The sequence below is a fragment of the Mastacembelus armatus genome, chromosome 4 (assembly GCF_900324485.2).
Source record: "Mastacembelus armatus chromosome 4, fMasArm1.2, whole genome shotgun sequence".
Lineage (NCBI taxonomy): Eukaryota > Metazoa > Chordata > Actinopteri > Synbranchiformes > Mastacembelidae > Mastacembelus > Mastacembelus armatus.
In genome coordinates, this window is record NC_046636.1 from 23,934,304 (window position 1) to 23,955,239 (window position 20,936).

General features: G+C 40.8%; 1 protein-coding gene across 2 annotated transcripts in view; it reads right to left on the reverse strand.

Annotated features, from left to right (window-relative positions):
• The window catches only part of ssbp4 (single stranded DNA binding protein 4), a 79,337-nt gene extending 58,776 nt beyond the window's left edge, over positions 1–20,561 (reverse strand). For both annotated transcript variants that reach the window (XM_026304980.2, XM_026304979.2), the window contains exons 1-4: positions 20,412–20,561; positions 11,217–11,289; positions 7,411–7,472; positions 655–739 (exon numbers count right to left, since the gene is read on the reverse strand). In XM_026304980.2, the coding sequence (XP_026160765.1) occupies positions 655–739; positions 7,411–7,472; positions 11,217–11,289; positions 20,412–20,467 (276 nt within the window). In that variant the 5' untranslated portion in view covers positions 20,468–20,561. The remainder of the gene's footprint in view (positions 1–654; positions 740–7,410; positions 7,473–11,216; positions 11,290–20,411) is intronic.
• Between the last annotated feature and the right edge of the window lie 375 nt (positions 20,562–20,936).

A 20,936-nucleotide genomic window follows, 5' to 3' on the forward strand; every position in this document is an offset into this window, starting at 1 on the left:
CTGCAGCCACGACCAGCAAAGCCCACTCTAAATGTGTCCTGTGTTTGTTAATGTTTTGTGTGATCAGCCAGCTGCTTTATGTGCTTTGACCTTTACTGAAGCTGTGAATGGACCAATAAATAGCCAGGCAATGCCGTGACCTTTCACCCCAGGCCAACAGTTTCACCAAGACCTGAGGGGTCAGGGGTATGCATTTGAGAAAGCATGGCCAGCAGCTGAGCCATAGTGTTATGCTGTTCAGTCAGATGTTAGAAAATTGATCTCTAATCAAGGTGAATTGTGGGAAATGCAGCAGAATGGCTTAGACTTAAAAATTCATAGATGCGAGTCTAAGGGCTTTCCCATAAAATATAAAAGTGATGTTCAGAGGTGCTGCATTTTTAAAGGCATGCTATTTCAGACATCTGGCTCAGAGTCTGCCCATCCAAAACAGAGGCTGCAGCAGACAGACCAGAAACGCAGATGGTAAGAAACAGACATGTCAAAACAAGAACCAACAGCATTATCACAGTCAGAATAGTCTCTTCTCTCTGATACACACTGCATTTGCAAGTGTGCGCTCACAAGCATGAGTGAATATGTGTTTCCAAGTAGTGGTTGTGTGTATATTTGTGGCCCTCGTGCACAATCCGAGGGTTGGTTAAGTTCACTCACATAGTCATGGAAAGCCTTGGCCTCGCTGGAATGTTCGCATGTCTCCCTCCGGTCCGGGGCAGCACAGTACAGATCCCAGAATACACTGTGCACACAGGATAAGAGAGGGACAGCAGTTACACACTTAACTCTGGGATCCAAACACATATTATGTTCCTAGTTCAAGTGTTTCTGTTGTGGACATGGCTGCAGGTCTTTAATGGAGGCTATGTTTGTGTACCATTCTCTTAGTGGTCAGACTACTGCTGTGCTGTGAACATGATACATGAATTTCTTTCCTATTATGTTTGAGAAATAAGCCTATTCTAATGACAAAACTAAAAAGTGTTTACGATTGATGATTAAGGTATAAATCATCATGAATCAGAGTGACAAAAATTATGATAATGACATCATTGTTTAATGGTGTCTTAACATAGGCAGAAAAGCTTACAAAAATTAAATAATCTTAAACATATGTTTAAAGCACTGATTCAACAATATTTAGCTTATTATCAGAGACTGAGAAAGGACTAAGAAATCCAGTAAACAGTGTAACAGTGTAATGAGCCGGAATGCAATAGGCACCAAGTCAACACCCAAAAAGTATTGAGGTTTTTATCCAGAAACGACCACTCACCCTGTCGACCTGCAGGTTACTGACCAATCAGCTGTGATTATGTTACTTACTGCCCAATCACCCATACTCATATAAGGTAATTAGACCAATCCCACTTCACCAGGGCAGCAGGGGCCACCAGGTCCCACTCCAAATGGATCCTTAATTACTGCACAGAAATTAAGTACCTGGTAAGCTGGCCCACATTAAGAAGTTCTCCTTCTTCAAGATATTGATTTCATGGACAGCATACTTAAAAAAAGGCTGCTGGACTCATGAGAGGAAATTCCTGCTGTCATTTAAAGGTGCAAATAAACTGGTACATGCCTTCTTTGTTCTGATGTTGGGAACAGCCATGACACTTGATATGACAGACTGCGAAATGGAGCAGAAAATATTAGCTGATCGCCCATAACTGCAACAGAACCGCTCAGTAGCACTCTGTCACATGTTGGTAATTTTTCCATCGTACAAGATGTTCAATTTTCATGGTTTACGGTTATTATCACTTAAATATGGTTATTATAAAATATTGTTCATCACTGATCTACATTTCTCCTTGTGTTCTTATGATTTTTGTCAGTGGAACAGTAGCTCCTAAAAATAAAAAGAACAATAAATTTTAACCCTGTGGCACACAGTACCAACCTCTGAAAGCATATGAACTAAAATAGAAATGTGTTATTAAAGTATTTAAAGATTAAAAGACAGAGTCTGAGCCCTGAGGCACTCAGCGAGCACTGGGGTCCCCTCTACACAAGGAGACCATTGAAGGAAAAGAGATGGCAGTGAACACATATGGTGCATGTGTGTTGTGCTGCCCTTCTGTCACTTGACAATAAAGCCAGCTTACATTATCATATCTATCGGTTGGTGTTAAAGAGATCGCTGCTCTGTCAGAGTCGAGCCACAGCGAGAAGGCGCGACCATCGCAAATCCAATCAGATCCCAGGGAAATGAAATGGGGAAACAGGTTACAGTTTGTTACAGAAAAGACACAACCAGGTACGGACGCATGGTGATCTAACATCCTGGCCTGTGAAGTCTGAAATATATTGTGATTTAAACAGCTGACCAGGGCCTGCCTGAGCTGCACAAGGAAATTTCATTCTGCATAATCTGAAGTAGGATCATTGCTGGGCAAAACTAAGACTGTCATCATTTTTGACATAACTTTATATTGTCGCCCCGTGTGAAGAGACAATGAATGCAGATTTATTTGGGTTTTAGGGATAGGTATGTTTTCAGGTAGAAACAAAACACACATACAAACATACACATTCTCATATTCTGCACTAATCTCATGTAGAATGTAAAACAAAAAAAATCATGGCTACCATGATTAGAAGAAAAGCCTGTGTCATTGCTGTTGTTTAAGGGACACTAATCTTTAAACGTATTATCAGGGAAGTCAATATTCAAAGTTAATTAGCACCAACAAACTGCAAGAAATCTTGTACTTCGCATACTCTTGTAATAATTTCTATCCCATTATCTAATCATTCCAATCTAATCATCTCATCATGGGAAGCTCTTTATGGTATTATGGGTAGTAACTGGTAGTATTTGAGCCAAACAAGTCCGAACAGAGGAAAACTGCTCTTACCTTGAAAAGTAACATGAGAGATTTAACTTGCTCAGGGTCATAAAAACTCTTTTTAATTCATTCAAATGAGAAACGGGGCTAAAAAACAAAAAAACTGGACTGGCAACATCAGCACACACACAAACACAGACACACACTGTATATCCAGAACAGAGAAGGAAGGGATTAGAGTCCAGCCGTCCAGAAGAAGACAATTACTAAAATTAAATGCCATCATGATAATTATTTGCAATTAACTGTGGTCTGACAAAGCCAGTGGTTACAATGTGCTTTTCCATTATAATAAGGAGAGTAAACAAAGACAGAAAGACACACAGCCTGCTGGTAGCAGGCCTACATAATAATCCTGTGTCTGTCTATGGCCACCCAGTCAGTAAGAAGAGTGAAGAACTAGAAATTAAGACAGAGATGGAGACAGATGGAGATAAGGATGCAGACGGACCACAAGTGAAAGCCAGAGTACAAAAATAAAGTTAGACAGAGCCAACCATGCTGTTTCTCCCTCTTATCAGAACAGGCTCTTCTTAATGGGGCAAAATGCTACAATCAAAGAGCGGAGGCGGAGAAACACAACCCTTCCAGTTGTCTTTATTACCTGAAGTAGCAGCTATTCTCCTGGTAGCAGCAATGCATTCAGCAGGCAGACAACATCACTGTGCCATGTAAACCAGGAACACTCCCTTAGGACTGTGGCTAATAAATACAGCAAGTGTCATTGCAAAAAGACTAAACTTTAGGAAGAACTAACAAAAAATGAAGGTGCATATGTGACATAGCAAAATGACACTGTGGCACAATAGGCCGTGCTACAAGCTTGATTATGTAGTGACTACTTGTGTGTTTGGTTTGTCACTGGCGAGCAAGTTACCACAGTCCATTTCAGCAAAAGTCCTCTTTCCTCAAAATTCACTGCACAACATTCCTCATCTCTTTCTGACGAGAGCTTAGTTTACAGTACTCCAGGAAAGTGGGGTTATACTAAATTGTAAGGTCCAAAACAGTTAATGTGACAATTTATTCTATTTTTGACCCTCCAGGTGTCTGCTCAGTGAAAACTCAGTGTGTCAAGGGTTAAAATGAATTGACAAGACAAAATCGCATGTCAAAGCTCACCAAGGTTGAAACCTGATGTGAAAACTACATGATGGCCGACCTTAACTTTGCAAAAGAATCCACTTATCGCACCAGCTGCATTGAAATGGACAGAGTTTAACTCTGAAATTTAGCAGTTATAATTGACCGAGCCTTAATTCTTCTAACTGAAGTGCTTCAAGTGGTTGGAATATGTGATTTCAGGAAGCATCTGATTTGTGCACCAGCATATGTCTTTTAGACTTAGGCTGTATTTGCATATGGTGCAGTCATGAAATGTTGGCAGAATGAGAGGAATGGAAAAACTTTCCACATTATTCTAAGATGATTACCACCACCTCATGTCTTGTAACCACATACATTTTTCTCATTTTTATTTTGTTAACAACTGAAACCAGATTAAAAAAAATATGCACATCTCATTGAAAACAAGTGAATTAACTATATTAGTGTAAATATTAGATTACATTCAGATGAACCTAACAGTCATAGTGACTTTCCAGCCATTTTGCCACCATGTTGTTGACACTGTGTCTTTGCACCAAGTGAAAAACATCATAGCTGTCAAAAATACCTAAGTCTCTCACTCTGAATTACAATAAGGACACTTTGGGGACTGTTTTTTTCTGACTGGGCTGATCATACTTACAGTAAGAATGATATCATGTGAAGATAGAAGGATCAATTAGGCAAAGAGAGGAGAAGGGGAATGAGAAATGATACCGCTTTATAAAGAGCAGTGCAGACAGTGAGGACAGTTATACTCTCAGTGTTTTCTCTGCCTCAAAAACATGAAATTCAGCTAGAGGCCATGACACAACAGATCCCTCTGCATACTGTTGTTATGCTAAGGTTATTTTGTGTGTGTATATTTTGTGCCTTGGGGTGTGTACTGAGGATTCAGCAGCCATCCAGTAACAACTGGTTAAAGAAATCGATTTTGGTATAAGGAGGAGACAACGAGCAGCAGCCAATAGAGAGAGTGAGCTAATGACACAATCAACACCTGCAGCCCTCACTGAGCCTTTTCTTTATTCTTCCACCCATAACAACAGATGTGGATGAGTGACCCCAGCCACCAGCCTTCTTCTTTCTCCCCCAACATCCCTCCCCCCTTTATAGCAATGGTCTTAGCCCCCCACACACTAAATAGTGTTGTCCTACAGGAAACAGCCACAGAGGGAAAGACTGGAGGGAAGAAAAGCCAGTGAGGTACTGAGCACAGGACAACGGGGGTGGGGCTGAGGTGGAGGGTCTTAGATTTAGCTGTTTAACACAAAGAGGTTGGAATGCAAAGAGTTAATCCATTCGGGGGTCTCTCTTCCGCAAACAAAGGGACAGGCCTCCAGACAAAGGTTGAGGGAGGGGGAGCGCAGGGTAAGGGATAAGGGAGGTTGGTGGCTTTCCTACCATCTGGAGCTTTTGTTTTGGGGGAGGCTGGGAGTTGAGGGGGGTTTTCTGGGTGGTGTAGGTGTGGACAGGGGACTCCGACTCCCCTCATCCCTCCACAGCCAAGACCCAGACTCCACCCCCAGTGAGTCTCCATGTCCACGTGCTGCGTGGCCCAGACAGACTCCCCTCAGCTAGGTCATACTACAGTGGAGCCCTGCCCTGCTCAGTCTGGCTAATCATCAGCCTACTCTCCAACTGCTCTCTGATGCGCACACACATGCACACACACACACACACACACACACATTAGGTCATCTCCCACACGCTGCTGAAATATATCAATACAGTTAGAATACACACTAGAAGTGAGCACTGTTTCCCTCTCTATTTCCCACTTTCACACAAACATACACAAACACACTGCCAGTCTCCCTGAGCCCTCTTATTGGTTTGGGCAGAGGCGGGAGCAAACTTACGCTGCACTGTATGTTTGTGTATGTCATTCTGTCAGTATTACTGGTAGCTGTCCAATTGAGAGCTGTCAGGTTGAGAGAAGCCAGGCTCTTTAAGGACCATTATGAACCGTGTCAACAGGCTGCACAATTACAACACACACTGGGGCCAGAGAGGATGAATGAATGAAGCCGCATGTCCGGGTTTATTACACTGGGCTGGCCGGGGGGCTTTGGGATGAGCAGGATAGCATGAATGACAAACAAAGCAGGCCCTGTCAAACCTCTTATCCCAGCGCTCTTTGCCACTCGTGCTGCCTTACTGAGGATTCCACTCCTCAATCTCCCTGCCTGTCTGCCTGCTTGATTCTTTGTCTACATCTTTTCCAGCTGCCCAGCTTCCTCCTTACTGGCTGTCTGCTCCCCTCTTTGCTTCAAAGTTGGATCTTCTAGCTGACAACAGGAAAAGGAGAATCCTACATTTGGGTGTTTACATTCTCTCCAATTCAGACAAAGAAAAACCTTGTATGTGAGGCCACAGGCCCACTGACCTTCTTCCAACCAGAGCAAAAACACTGTCCCCTTTTTATCAAAATTTAACAGATCTGACAGATTTGTTTAAACAAGCTGAAAGAAAAGATGGATGACCCATCTCAGAGCCTCATTCTGTTAAATGCTTGTCCTTGTGCAGCTTAAACAAAATCTCAAAATCTTGAAGTAGAGATGTTTACACTGAGACGCATCCCACCAAGGGTCAGAGCAGGAGAGTTGAAGGGTAGAAGAGACACAAGGCAAAAATACTGCATTAAGTGAAGGACAGGTGCCATTGGTCTTCTCATAACTACAGGAGGTTAGTTAATGTAGTTTGACCTTCTCACAAACATGACCAACAATTACATCAGCAACTCATCAGGCCAGTTATCATAGTTATAGTGTTTAAAAACCTAAACTTTCCTTTGAATTCAGGCAAATCGGAACATGCAGCCATGATTACATATTTTACATTCAGTATGGCTTACACTCACTAGTAATAGCATCTCTGATGTCCATCGTGAAAATGTCCATAAATCCAATTAAAACCAAAGAAAAAAATGTTCCTTATGTCCTCAGATGTTAAGCGAAGATCATTAAGTTTTTAAACTTATCGTCAAAGTTCTACAAAGTAATGCAGTGATAGCTGTAAAATCACAAGCAAAGTGCCAAGAACAACAGAATTCAGCAATTTCAGCATATTTTAATGGTGCCAATTACCTAAATGTATTAGATTTTCAAAACCCCATAACAGAAAACTTGTCCTTGATTTTGACTTTGATTGGATAGAGCACACTTCAGTGTAAGATTGAAAAAACATTTTAGTTTGAATAACGCAGCAAGCGAAGTTAGCTTACTTGTCAATCAGAGGGACGCCAGGAGTACAGCACTTAAACATATGTGAGATGATGCACTTAGCATACCCTGAAATTACTGTCCCTCTTCACCCTGCACATTCTTTCAGACCACCAAGAGTAGCTCTGCAGCATGAATGTGATCTGCTGAAACAACATGTGCGTGTGTGTGGGTGTGTGTGTGTGTGTGTGGTCATGAAAGAGAAAGAGAGAGAACCAATGTATACATACCACCACCATGAGTGTAAAAATCCTGGAGGTTCCCCAAGTGTGATATTCTTCTCCCATCGGATCTGAGAGAAAGAAGTGGCACAGGGGATAAGGGTTCAGGGAAGAAGACAGAAGAGGGAAATGAAAAATTAGACACTGCAGCATGTTTTATGCATAACGTAATCATTTTGCTCAACTGTCCTCCCAACTTCACACAGACAGAGTGATACTTGAACAGAAAAATAGGCAGATGGGCAGTGCAGTAAAGTGCAGTACAGCACGGAGTTTCTGGATAAGATACTGTGACCGTCTTGAAGTAGTGGCCCTCTTTACTGCCTTCACAAACCCACAGAGCTGCTGCATGTATCTGGACACTGAGATAAGATCCAGTGAGAGATAGCAGACTTGCTGCCTGCTTCGCACACTCCTACTGACATGACTCCACACACAAACACACACACACAGATTCAGTGCATACATACAGTCCTGAGTGATGATTCATCACAGATTGCATGACAGCAGCAATAAATAATAGATTTCTCTATTATATACATACAGTATGTAATATACAATTTATACTATATATATATATGTATATATATATATATGTGTGTGTGTGTGTGTGTGTGTATAGAGTGAGAGAGAGAGAGAGACAAAATAGATCCAAGCATCATTTTTCTATTAAAGTGACTATTGTACAGATTTCCCCAGTGCAGTTTATAGTGATGTGATGTGCTGCATGTGGGTGTGGGCCTGTTGATTTAATGCTGCTAAAGAGCTGAGTGCTGCACTGTGCAAGAGAGCATAGAGTAGCAAAGTCCTTCTGGGGACAGAAGTGTGTTGTGTGTACTATAAATGCGAGTGTGTGTGTGTTTGTGTATATGTGCCTCTTGTTGAAGGAGGAACAGAGGCTAATTGAGGCAGGAAAGTCCAGGTGATAGTGCTGTGATTAGATGGCACAGAGCAGATGTGTGTGTGTGTGTTCAGTCTACCTGTGGGAATAGAAGTCCCTTATCTATTGAAACATTTGTGTGTGTCGTGTGTGTGTGTGCATGTGTGTGAAGACAGACTATGACATACAGAGGCCAAGAGATCTCAGCACACTTTTAAACTGCACATATGTTAGAGTTAGCATACAGTAAACATACAGTAAATATATAAGGCACCTGCAAATTGAGAAACACACTGATCCATATATATTTGCATAATGTAACACATATGAATACAGACATGCTGCAAATGTTCACAACAACAGAACAACTAAACAGGTTATTAGATAAGCCTAACTAGGGCTTAAACTGGAATTTGCAAAGGGGGGGAAGCTTTTGTCCAGTGAAGCTGAATTGAAGAGGTTGTAAAAGTTCTTTATTGTACAACTTGTTAAATGTATTGTATTTGCTTATCTTTTCTAAAGGTGAATTGCATTGAGCACTAGTGAGGACAAACTAGCAGGGGAATGAAGCAGGAACAAGGAGTCAAAGGAGGACGCAGGGAGGAGCCCAGAGAAAACTGGGGGGTAATCAAGGTATAAAAAAAAGCGAGAGGGTGGTCAGGCCTTGTGTGCTGCAAGAAGAGCCATAAGAGCAATAACTGACACACACAATGGATGTTGAGTGATGTAAATGAATAAAACAAATCATATGCGTTTTCAACCCTTCTTCAAATACTTACAAGAAATCCCTCAACACTTTAAAGTCTACTACTAGAACTGCATGTAGTAGAAAAGGTGAAAGGTCAAGCTGCTCGGATATACCCATTACTGTCAGCCTAATCCAAATATACTGACTCTGACCATATATGACGACTAAATAAAAACAAAGTCATGGTTGAAATAAACAAAATCATTAAGCAATATACTGTTGCAGGCGCAACATTTGAGACAACTGGCGTCAAATTGACTTAGCAGTCTTAGCATACATGCCTTGTGGACATGGACCGCTTGTGTGTGTGTGTGTGTGTGCTGTTTTAATCCGTCTGCGTAGATGTTGTTTCCATTCCTGGCTAAGTGTATGTGAAGCTGTGTGTGTGTGTGTGCCTCCGGTTGCCTGCGACCCAGAACTTCACCTCTTTCCAGAAGCTCACCAATAACACTCAATCTCTGGGAGAAGATTCATCCACAAGGGCTCTGAAATCAGCGAGGCTCTGACCACTTAATCTCTCTGTGTTGCTCCCGCATCTCTGCTTCATATTTTAGACGTACGCTGCTAGTTGTTGGCAGCTGGGCTGGCCTCCAGCAGTCCTGCCCACCCTGCTGACTGTCTTCCTGCACAGCACACTATAAGCAAAGGCAACCGATTTCTGTCTGATTGTGTCTGATTGATACATCAATGTTTGAGTGAGGATGATTTAGGGTAGGTTTCAATTCTTTGTGATTTCTTTTCTTCTATTTTATCTATTTGCTTTAAAAAAATCCAAAACCTTTGAAACACAACTGGAAGACATAACTTTTTTTAATGATTGTGCTTGTGCTTGTTCGTGTTATATTGATAGTCACTTTTACAGCAAGAATACACAATATCCATATTTATTTTCTTTTACTTTCAATCAAAATTGGTCAGATATTAACAAGCTAACATTAGTTTTGTCAGTTTTGTCAGTTCAGTTAGTTACTGGGTATACATATTTAACAACTAATCTCTACTATAAAACTAGTTTGTGAGGTGCAACCACAATTTGTTGCTTTTCTGTTCAAATTAAACAAGGTATAAAATATTCATTGGTGACTTTTAGATGTGCTTTTTTTTTTACCTGTGCACAGACACAAGCTGGCAGCTTCCTTCTGTTTCCAGTTTTTATTTAGCAAACCAGCTGTTAGCTCTAGGTAGATATTTAATTTACAGTCAAAAGAGCAGTCAATCAGTCTTCTCATCTAACTCTACCCACTTAAATTTTACCAATTGAAAACTCAACCGACCCTATTTATCTTATCTTTTATACAGGTGACCAAATGAACTGCTTGTAGATTTCTACACTCACACTTTCGGGTGTGTGCATTGTGTGCACACATACTGTACATGTATCTGGATTCATGTGGGTGCAACGGAATCTCTATATGACTTAACACCAAGCTCAGCTGATGAAATGACAAATAAACGATGTCAGTGTTAAAGTTGAATGATAGAGACCTGCCTTTGTTTGCCAATAAAGTCCTCTCTCAGTGTTGGGGAGTGTATTAAGTGAAGCTGAATAAAGCCAGTGGGCAGGAGAGGTGTTGTACTGGGGAAGGCCTGGACATGGGACCATTAGCAGGAAGGATGTCCATTAAGGAAGAGGATGCAACACATTAGAGACTTTACCTCTTCAACGGTTCAGTGGACTAATATGAGACTAATAAGCCTGGCAGACCTGGGACAAATGGTTATGTTTGGAAGGGTTTCAAACACTAAAGGTACACTCGATTTAACTTTGCAGTGACTGGCTTTGTTTTCTAAATGTCATAGCAGAAAGGGAAAGAAAACATGCTTACCATACATCAAAATGCTCTAATTATACAGAGTTTATGATTACAAATTAGAGCTAATAATGAAGGGCGGGTAATTACATTAAGTAGTCCAACAATGCCATGTGTACATGTCCCAAATTATAAACAGTCAAAAGAACATTGCTGTTGTTCAGCAGCTGTAAAAAACAACAGGCCTTGGCTCATTACTGTATTAATATTGTCACAGTTTTCAAAGTCCAAACGCCCTCGGCTTGTAGTAGGATTTCTCAACAGCTGCTTGAACCCAGGACAACCTATAATGTGAATTCCATTCCTCTGCGTACAATAGAGGGTGAATCGCTCTCACCCTTTACGATCAGGAAGTCAAACTGAAAGAAGTTCTTACCTCTGACAGGAAGGTCTGTGCGGATTTCTGTGCGCCGACATGCAGCAAATACTCATACACATATAAAGCTAACCTGGAAGACAAAGAGAGGGAGAGAGAAAAAGAGAATTCAGCAATGATGATTGCATCTTTTACACTTCATTTGCTTCTCAACCCGTCTCATTTTACTCTGGAAAACAGAGCTCATTTGAAAGATTACTTCAAAATTAAAAAAAAAAAAAAAACAAGCTCAAGCTCTTTGTTCCTCACAAAATGCTAAATTGCTTCACTGCAAGTGGCCTGTCAGTAAATGTCCAGCAAATGTGCACAACTGGCAGACAATCATCACTGTGTCATTTGAGATGTAGCTTGGATAAACAAGGCTTTATAGAAAGAAACATATACACTGAGGAGTATTTGTAAATGTGTGATGTAAAGCTTTGCAGCTCTGAACTAAAGAGCCTCAGTGGCATTCAGCCATGTCTCTGTGATTTTACGAGTTCTGCTGTTGAAGCACAGAGGCTAAGAACAAAACAGTCTAGACACTGAAAGCAACAGGGTCAGAGGGCACATCGTCATACATGGGTAAAGTTGGGCTCTGAGACATCGCCACACTTCTTGCTGGATTTATTCTATAAATGTGTTACTGGCTATTTATGCATCAGATATAGGGCTGGGATTAGGGCTAAACACACTCAAAGAAATGTGGTCCTGAAATATTATCAGCTTATCAAGATGTTAAAGATAAGTTGTAACATGACCAGCAGACACAGAGTAACATGAGCATCCCGCTGGAGTTAAAGCTTGTTTCTTGAATCCAGCACTCACATTTTAACTGTAACTCGCTCGGTAAAACCCCTACAGTACAAATATAGTTGTGTCAGTCAGAACTGCTGGGGGGGGGGCAACCATATGCTAAAACATCACTAAAAACATGGCTGCTAATACAGTTTGATGGTGATTCTTCTCAGTACATTACAATTACATTATAAGTAATTTGGTTTAGACTAAAAGCAAAAATATGTCTGAAATCTTTTGGCACTAAACAATTTACTGTGTGTCTCAATAATTATGCATTCTCCCAAAAATGGCTAAATACAACACAGTCATTATTAAACAGAGTAACTGTAAAAAGCAGAAATATAGCAATTCTCTTCTAGTCTGGCACATTGAAGAAGAGAACAAATTCAAGGTGTAATATGTTAATTAGTGAGCTTATAAAGTGTAAGTGCATTTTGTTACATTTAGACAGATTCAGCTACCAATGTTCTGGTTCCGGTCTTGATAAACTATGCTACCAAACTACAGCTTCATGTTTAACAGACAGACATGAGAGTGGTATCAATCCTCTCATCTAACTATCCACAAACAATTAAACAAGCACACCTATGTAACGTTGAACTACTTCTTTATTCAGACTGAACAAAGCTCTCTTAACTGGAAAGCAAAAAGACAGAAAGTTTACAAAGGAGTGTGATTTGTTAATAATCTGATCTATTAAATCGAACCATCTCCATGTGAACTGCCATGTCAGTGTGATTTTTGAGGAGACCAGATCATTACATGCTTTCTCTCAGAAGATGATTCATCCTCATTACTTGTCATGACCATCTCCTTGTTAACTCTCCTAATACTCATCCTTGAGAGACAAGGAATAATCCAGACTACTGCAGCTGGCTTCAGGAAACCTAAATGAAGAACTGCTTAATAACCACAGCTGTGCCTTCTGCTGCATCTGTAGCAAAAACATAAACATCTCAGATATTGAACCTGCAGAAAGACACATACAGACTCTCTCTCTGAACATTTCTGTTTTTACTACACTGCAGAAAGCAGGATGGACACCATAGCTTACAATGTACGCAATTGTCTACAGGTATGACACAGAGGAGAGGGGAGCGGCTGTGCTTTTGTGTACAATGGGCGACTGTTTTTATGCTGATCACATGCATCAAGGCCAGAGCAGACACAGAGTTATGATGTTTGGGTTGATGCAGGATGATACTGAATGAATCAATAATGAGCTGGGCCAGAGTTGAACAACCTGATTCTTTATCTTCTAAAAGATATCAATGAATTTCACTGCAATGTCTTGACAAGCATCTGCTAAAAGAAAATTATCAGCTACAGCTGGTCCAAACCAGTTTCAACTAGCGATAGACACTAGATGCTATTGCCTCCTGTATTTCATACTCTTACATCACATACAAGTGGATCAACACCCATTTCAGATACACAATAGTGTAAACACAATATTTAAAGCAAATATTTACCATTTAACTGAGCTTTTTGTCCAGAGAGTGTGAAAGGGTGGTCAGTGTTTCTGTAGAGAGGAGTCACTGCTAAAGGTCAAGTCACAGATAGCATGTGCAGAAAAGGATTAATGGAGGCCTGAGTCACAAGTAAAAGCAAAGTGCTTGTTGTAAATGTTTAATATTGATCTCAAATGAAGAGACTGTCCTTGGTGAAACTGAGCAAGGTTCTGTTTAGGAACATGTCCATCATGTTTAATTACGTGCGGTCTGAAAATTTGTGTAACAAAATGGTTGAGTGATTCGTTCACTTCAGAGGCCTCAATTTGAACCTATTACGTGCTCGAGAATAAATCTGGCTCCTGACAAAAAAATTCAAAATGAATCTTCCTCCTATATATATTTAGTCTAGATGTTTCACTGTTTTTAGCAAGAATGTTAACCATAAAGAAAAAGAAATAGCAATGCAGTACCTCCAGTCTTCCTCTCCTGCCCCAAACCCTTTAGTAATACTGAGTGAGGCACCCACTGTCCTGAGTGACAAAGCCCAGGGCAAAAGAAGTCACACCTAGGTGCTGTTTTTAAACAGTACAAGCTAAGAGTGTAGGGTAATAATTAAAGCTAACTTACAAAAGAAAAAATACATTTTGATCAGACATAACCATCTACCTCTATTTTTGCTCCATCAGCCTAAACACTTCAGGGGACGTTTAGATTTACTGAGTTCCAGGTAAAGTAGGGAGTCTATTGGTAAAAAAGAAAGAAAGAGACCATCTTTGCAGTGTGAAATACCCACTGGCATGCGTCAGCTCCCATACATCCCATCCATGCTGCACAGCATTGAACAGTGATTCCCATGAGCACTGCGGCAATGAAATTTTCATGGCAAAGGCTGGTGTGATCTGAGGGGCTCTGTGCCCTAGCGATGGGCACCTGCCCCAGTTGCAATGCATTATTTAAAAACACTCATTCAATCCCGGCTTCAGGGGACACCTTTTGTTACTGTGTCAGAGGCACAGTTGGTTGAGGAGGAGGGGGCTGTGCTATACAGGAGAGCTGTGTCAGAGGGAAACTGAAGGTCAGGGCCTCAACTTTGTCCTCTGTGGATACTGTAAACCCCAATTGCTTCCTTGTGAACCCTGCACTACACATGTCACTCAGGAATAAAAGATGAGATGCTTACAAGACTAAACATAACCACATACAGTCCACTCCACATCTCATATTTCCCCTAACTGCTCAGTAGCACTACCTCCTTCCTTGGATGAAGACATCCACAAATGAAATTTAGCAATAAAGTATGTTGATGCAAATTACATGATGGCAAGCAGGTGTCCAGACAGGGAGGGTGGAACAATGACTGACCTTCGCGTTGACTGCTGAATGGATATCAAGGCTCATGATATGCAGTTGGTGTATGAGTTTACATTAAAAAAAGCCACTAAGCCAAGCAGTGTATCTGTCACTTGTTTCTCATGCTCTGTCTTTTAGGAGACATGATAATCGGCAAAATGTTTCCAGCCTATAGCAGCTGGACTGTGGCTGAGAAAATAAAAATCTAAAACACAACTTCTCATCTTCCTTCCTTTCTTGGCCCTAATCTCATGTGGCCTAACTAGTACTTTGCTCCACGTCCACACATAAAGGAGATCTTTCCCCAGGAAATACACCTGACATCTAGCCCCAGGCTGCCCCATCCAGGCTCCCTTTCCTTCGCTCGCCTCCAGAGACAAGGGAATCTCGGCTGAGTTTAGCTAGCTAAAGCACAGACAGTTAGCAAATTAACTTTCATGTCTTTGTTTCAATAATTCAGCAGCAGGATCAGGGGCAGGGTGAGGTAAGGTATGCATTGAGGAAATGATGGAGGAGGATTAATCAGGGCTTGTATGGCATCAGGTTTCATATATAACCTTAATTTACAGAAAAGAGTAAAGATATACAGTATAACATTCATGATTTATAGATTCAGTGCCACCCTGAATGTAACACAAAGCAGAAATGGATAAAAACACAAAATATTATTTCAAAAACATTACGTATTTACAAGTACTATATAAAGGCAGTATAGATCTGACATTGTGGTAATGAAAGGGTGAGAATTTAATGAAGGTGGATGACAGACTGGATGCCTGTTAGAGACACCTGTGATACTGTGAAGCTGTTTCACTAATGCTTATTCCCACTGCACACACTGTTTATATTTGCTTGGCTTTGTTATGGCAGTTCCTTTGTCAAAACAAATCAGTGTCAATAAGCGTGTAAACACACATGGCTTTAGCCATGGGTTAATCCACACACTGTCTCTCACAAACACACACACACACATACATACAGTATGCTCCTCTCACTTTCTACCAGCAGCCCAATCGACTCACGCAAACTCACCTTTGAATGTCCTGTAACCTCACAGTTTAACTGCCTTACAACTTGTTCATTTTCACCAAAGTTTGACTTTCACTAACAAAAACACTTTTTCAGCTAGAGGCAGAAGAGAGATTTATAATGATTTGCGATAACATTATATCGACATAGCTGACATAGTTCTGTCACTGTCAAAACCTCCTCCCACGGCAGCTAATGAGGACAACAATATGATGTAAAATTTGCCCAAACTTTAGAAAGAATCATTTGTTTTCCTTGTCAAAAAAATACTTTATTTTTAGGAACATATAAAATGTTTTCCGAGTCCAAGGATACCCGTTGTCTTTTGAGATGCATACTTATCTCTGTAGGATAATAAAAGACACAAACACTACCATTGTTGTGCTCTGTTGCCAAACTTCAGGCACGTAGTCTCAATATTTATACTGTGTCCTTTATTTCAAGTAAAAAATCTGACAAATTTGTGCGGATGCACCCAAAGCAGCTTACAAAAGGCAGCATTAATTGACTGTTGACATATTTGAATGAAAGCACAGTCAGCCAAAGGGTGCCGAGGGTAAATCAAGGGTTTCTTTACTTTTTGTGCAATGTTTCTGCCTATGTTAGCGTGCAGCTCTTTATGCTTCCTTCAAAAGGCTAAAATGCAGATGGCAGAGCCATCTGTGTAGAATCAAAACCATGCATTCAGACCTGAAGATCCTCATTAAATTGCATGTAAATATGTGGGAGGAGCCAGAGGAGGAGTGGAGGATGTAAAGAACCCCATGTTCAAAACAAACTGATTAACTTTACACTTGAAGTTCTTTCCCCAAACAAATCCAGCATCACTTGAAATCCAACGAAAACTGCCTGTAAACAAACACAAGAAGCAGAATTCTGTTGGAAACTAAGGACATGCTTTTAAAAATGAGATGTTTGATCAAGCTATTAAATATTTTTGTGAATGGCACCTTTAATTAAGATGTCGGATTCATCAGTGCACATTTCAGTAACTAAATAATAAGGTGACATTAATACTGAAGCTGCCGTACTACCCCTGTTCAAATTAAATTAAGTAACGAAGTATGTAGGGCAATTAATTTCTTTGGTCACAAGGGCACCAGTTTTTCCTCATTCTCTATCATTAATGTTAGCATGTTTTTTTTTAATTATCTGATCATACTGCCCAAGGATGTACAAAGAAAACACTTCACTCCCCCCTCGTGCCTGCTACCTGTGATCTCAAGACAGCGAGTCCAGGCAGCTGAATTGCACTCATATGGCGAGGCCTTGGCTGTGTGGAGGAATCCACAGACGTGTGAAATGTATGTGTGACTGATTGTTTTATGCTGTACTTCTGAACAAACAGGCTGGATTCAAGCCTTGGTTGCAGAGCTCTAAAGGGAATAGAAAACACACACTGTACAGACGAGGTTTTGTGCACAATGTCACAAACACACTTAAATCCACACTTAAGCTTGTCTGTAGGAACATTTTGTATATTGGCTGATACCTAAGGGGTTCAATGCTATAAACACAGGAGGATGGGTCCTGTACAGACCAGGTTACATGCATCATGTCACCAACTAAACCAAAACTCCTGCCTGAAAAAAAATAAGCATAATTTCCAGTGGTGTTATGGGGAGACTCATAATACCAACAGCTAAAAAACTTCAACACATGAAAGACTGACAACATGGCAACACATACAGCAAGCTACAGCTGTTAGAGCTTCTTAAAAATTCCCTCTTTTCTTGGGGTCAATAGAGACAGTGTTGTAAAAAATAATGAAAAGCTTCAGCAGCTGGCTGTCACTCAAACTGACACCATGCTGATAACAAACCAAATAACCACGATGCTAAAAATTAAATTCTGCAGACCCTCTTTTTTAAAAATGCAAAGTGGAATCTAAATGTATAAACACTGCAAAGAAAGTCACAGCAGCAGAAATGATTACATGAAGCACAAGGAGCAGTTTGTAAAAAATACAAATACATTGGTCGATAAATATTTCCCTTTCGAACTTCTTCCTTGTCCAGTGTAACTAATGCTCCCTGCCCACACCCATGCATTGTCTGATTGCTTTCAAGCATAAAAGGAAAAGACCATCAGGGACAAATTACATTTTTTATGTATAGTATGTACTATTAGTCTGTACCCCTCCTTCATCAAGTTTTGTGTGTGCGGTACAGCGTGATAATAAGCTTAAATCTACACACATTCACACAGTACTGGAATAAAAGTTATTTTCGTATTCTACGAGAATAACCATTAATAGATTTGATTAAAGCTGGCATACAGTCATGTTATTTCTTATGAATTTTCAACGTACCAAAGAGCTGACCAGAACCGATTCTAACCTTACTTTGAGCAGTAACAGGTAAATATATTAATTTATGTCAAGTTCATGACTTGACAATCAAACCTTGAAGCAGCAATACAGCTGTGGTGACTGAGTCTGCTTTAATAGGATACTAGTCCATCCGGAGCACCCTCTTTTCAGTATATGAATATGTAAAGAGCCATATGAATATGTAAATATGAATATGAGCTAAATCAGTGATGCATTGAGGAAGCTGTTGTGAGCTCTACATTTACAAGGAAACATGTGTTGGCCCTGCAGGGCAGGTTAGGGTGACAAGACAGGTGAGGGGAGAGTGCAAGCATCACGCATCTGGACAACACCTACAGACCAGTGACACACAAACTAAACAAAATATATACAGAGTTTTAAATAATATGATATTTACTGGGAAGGTTCTCGTAAATAGTGGGTGGGAATACATGCAAACACACTTTAATAAACAGATTGAAGAAGTGCTATTCACAAGCAGCCTTAACACAGAATCGCTCATCATTTCCAGTTCTCAGAAGACTTGTATTTCTTATGAGTTAAATTATTAATCCTCCTCCTACAATATGGTTTGAAATACATGCTGCTTCTGAACTGATTTCACTCCCAGCAACACATGCAACATAACCCACACTCCCTGAAGAAAAAAGTGCAACTAAAAACTGTCTGAACACAAAGCCTTTAAAAAAATCTATTGCTTTCACCGCATAGTAAATAAAGGCGGTGAAGCTAAGTCACACAAACAGGTGTAAAAGCAGCCTGGTGTCTGCTGATGGGTCATATGCAATATTAGAGCATCCGATTCTGGCTCAAAGGTCAGGCTCTACCTGCTGCTTCATAAAATCGCTGTTTTCATTTAGGATCCAAATGTCCAATGCTTCTCAATTTCCCAGTAAATGGTGTGAATTCAGATTGAAGTTAAGGACTAAACTCGTACTCGAGGAAGCTTACACTGAGAACATAAGCCACATCTCTAGAAAGCTAATGCAATTGAATGTGACACAGCAATGCATCAAAAAACACAAGTCTCTAAAGAAATTTAGTTTCTATTAAAGCTGTATGAGTTGCTGTGTAACAGCACAACCTCCAAGGACTTGACAGTGTTTTCAGATTACAATTGCATCTCAGCAGGGATCCCTACCAACTCCTGTAACCTCAGACCGTTTGGTGCTTAAAAATAGCTAATGATAATAAAAAACTACAGTGATCTGAAGTGCTGGGGTGCAAGGAAGGTCCAACTTTTCGAATGAATGATGCCATAAAAAATAATATTAAACACTGAAATAAAGAGCAAGCATGAGAAACAGAGCAGCCTTCAGTCATTTTAAAAGTTACACTGGATCTTTATCTTTTATTAAAACGACAGGAATCATGCACCTACCGACGTGTTTAAGTAGGAAAATAATAAAAACAGAATTAAACGATCATACAATATTTTGTAAACAGGCACGTCACTGCACCACAGTGATTTTTCTAATATTTCCAGACACAATAACACAACAATTACATTTTATCCGGCGTTCATCAGTTGGTCCCATAATAAAAGTCCGTTTTTTGCGGTGATAAGAGCTAAATGTTCGTGGCACTCTCCTTCATGCGAGTGGATGCTAAAAAAGTTTACGACTGCTGAATGGGACAAAACTTTTCCTTTCATCGCCGGGTTTGATCGCACCCGGCTTCACGCCTCAAAATAAACAAGCTTTCTGCTGCTGATAAACACAAAAATAATTCAACCATCCGAGCAGCTTCAGCTTCTAAACTTTACACGGAACCACCGATGAAGCCTGTCCGCACGGGGACGAGCTCATACACCCCGCAGAAGCACGTCTTTCCCCCCCGAAACCCAATGAAAATGCGCTTCTTTTCGGCTGAAGGCAGCAGAAACGTGCAGGATACTACAATGTATCAAAAACCAAAAACACATAGTTGCTGTCAATAAGGCTGCACCGAGTTCACCAAGTGTGCGCGCTTTGCACAGACACACAATGTTACCAAACACTCTGCAAAAACACAAAAGTGCAAACGAGAGGTGGAATTATAACAAAAATAAAACAAAAAAAAGTTTAAGAGACGCACCTCTAAAAGGTGGTCGGCGGGGAGGGGGAGACCTGACGGAGGAGCGCACTTTCAGTACAGTACACTCCTTTTAAATTAGAGGAGCTAGTTTAGAAAGTTGGACTCCCCTGCTCTGCCCCCCTCGCCTCCAGGATAAGCAGGTAAACTCGTACATATAGCGCGCAATTCACTTACTTTTCTCTCGCTTGGCTATCGGAAGGGACGACAGCTCCTTTACCTTTGGCGTACATGCTGGATTCTGTTTTAAGACTTTTGCCCCACTCAACACCTGTCAAAGAAAGCAGCCAGGAAAACGCTCCATCTCCATAGCTACCCCTTTAGTGTTTTTCCTCCCCCCCTTCTCCTCCTCCCCCACCTCCTCCCTCCTTCTTCTCTCTCCTCTCCCTCCCTCTCTTTCTCTGCTTTTTTTTTTTTTTTTTACATCTCCAACATTGGCCACAAATCAGGCACAGTTTCTATTGGGGGGACTTGAAACCGTCCTCTGTTGGATTTTTTTTTTTTTTTTTCCCCTCCTCAGCCGCTGTTCCGCAGGGCCGCCGTTCCTCCCTCTGCTGTGCGAGCGGTGGGGGCGCCTTAAAGGGAAACACACACTTCTTGTTTACTGACCTCAGAAATATGAGGAGAGAAAGGGGGAAGATGGGGAAAGGAGGCATGTCCGCGTACAGGCTCTGCTTTTGGAGGCTGCTGATAGAGGTTATG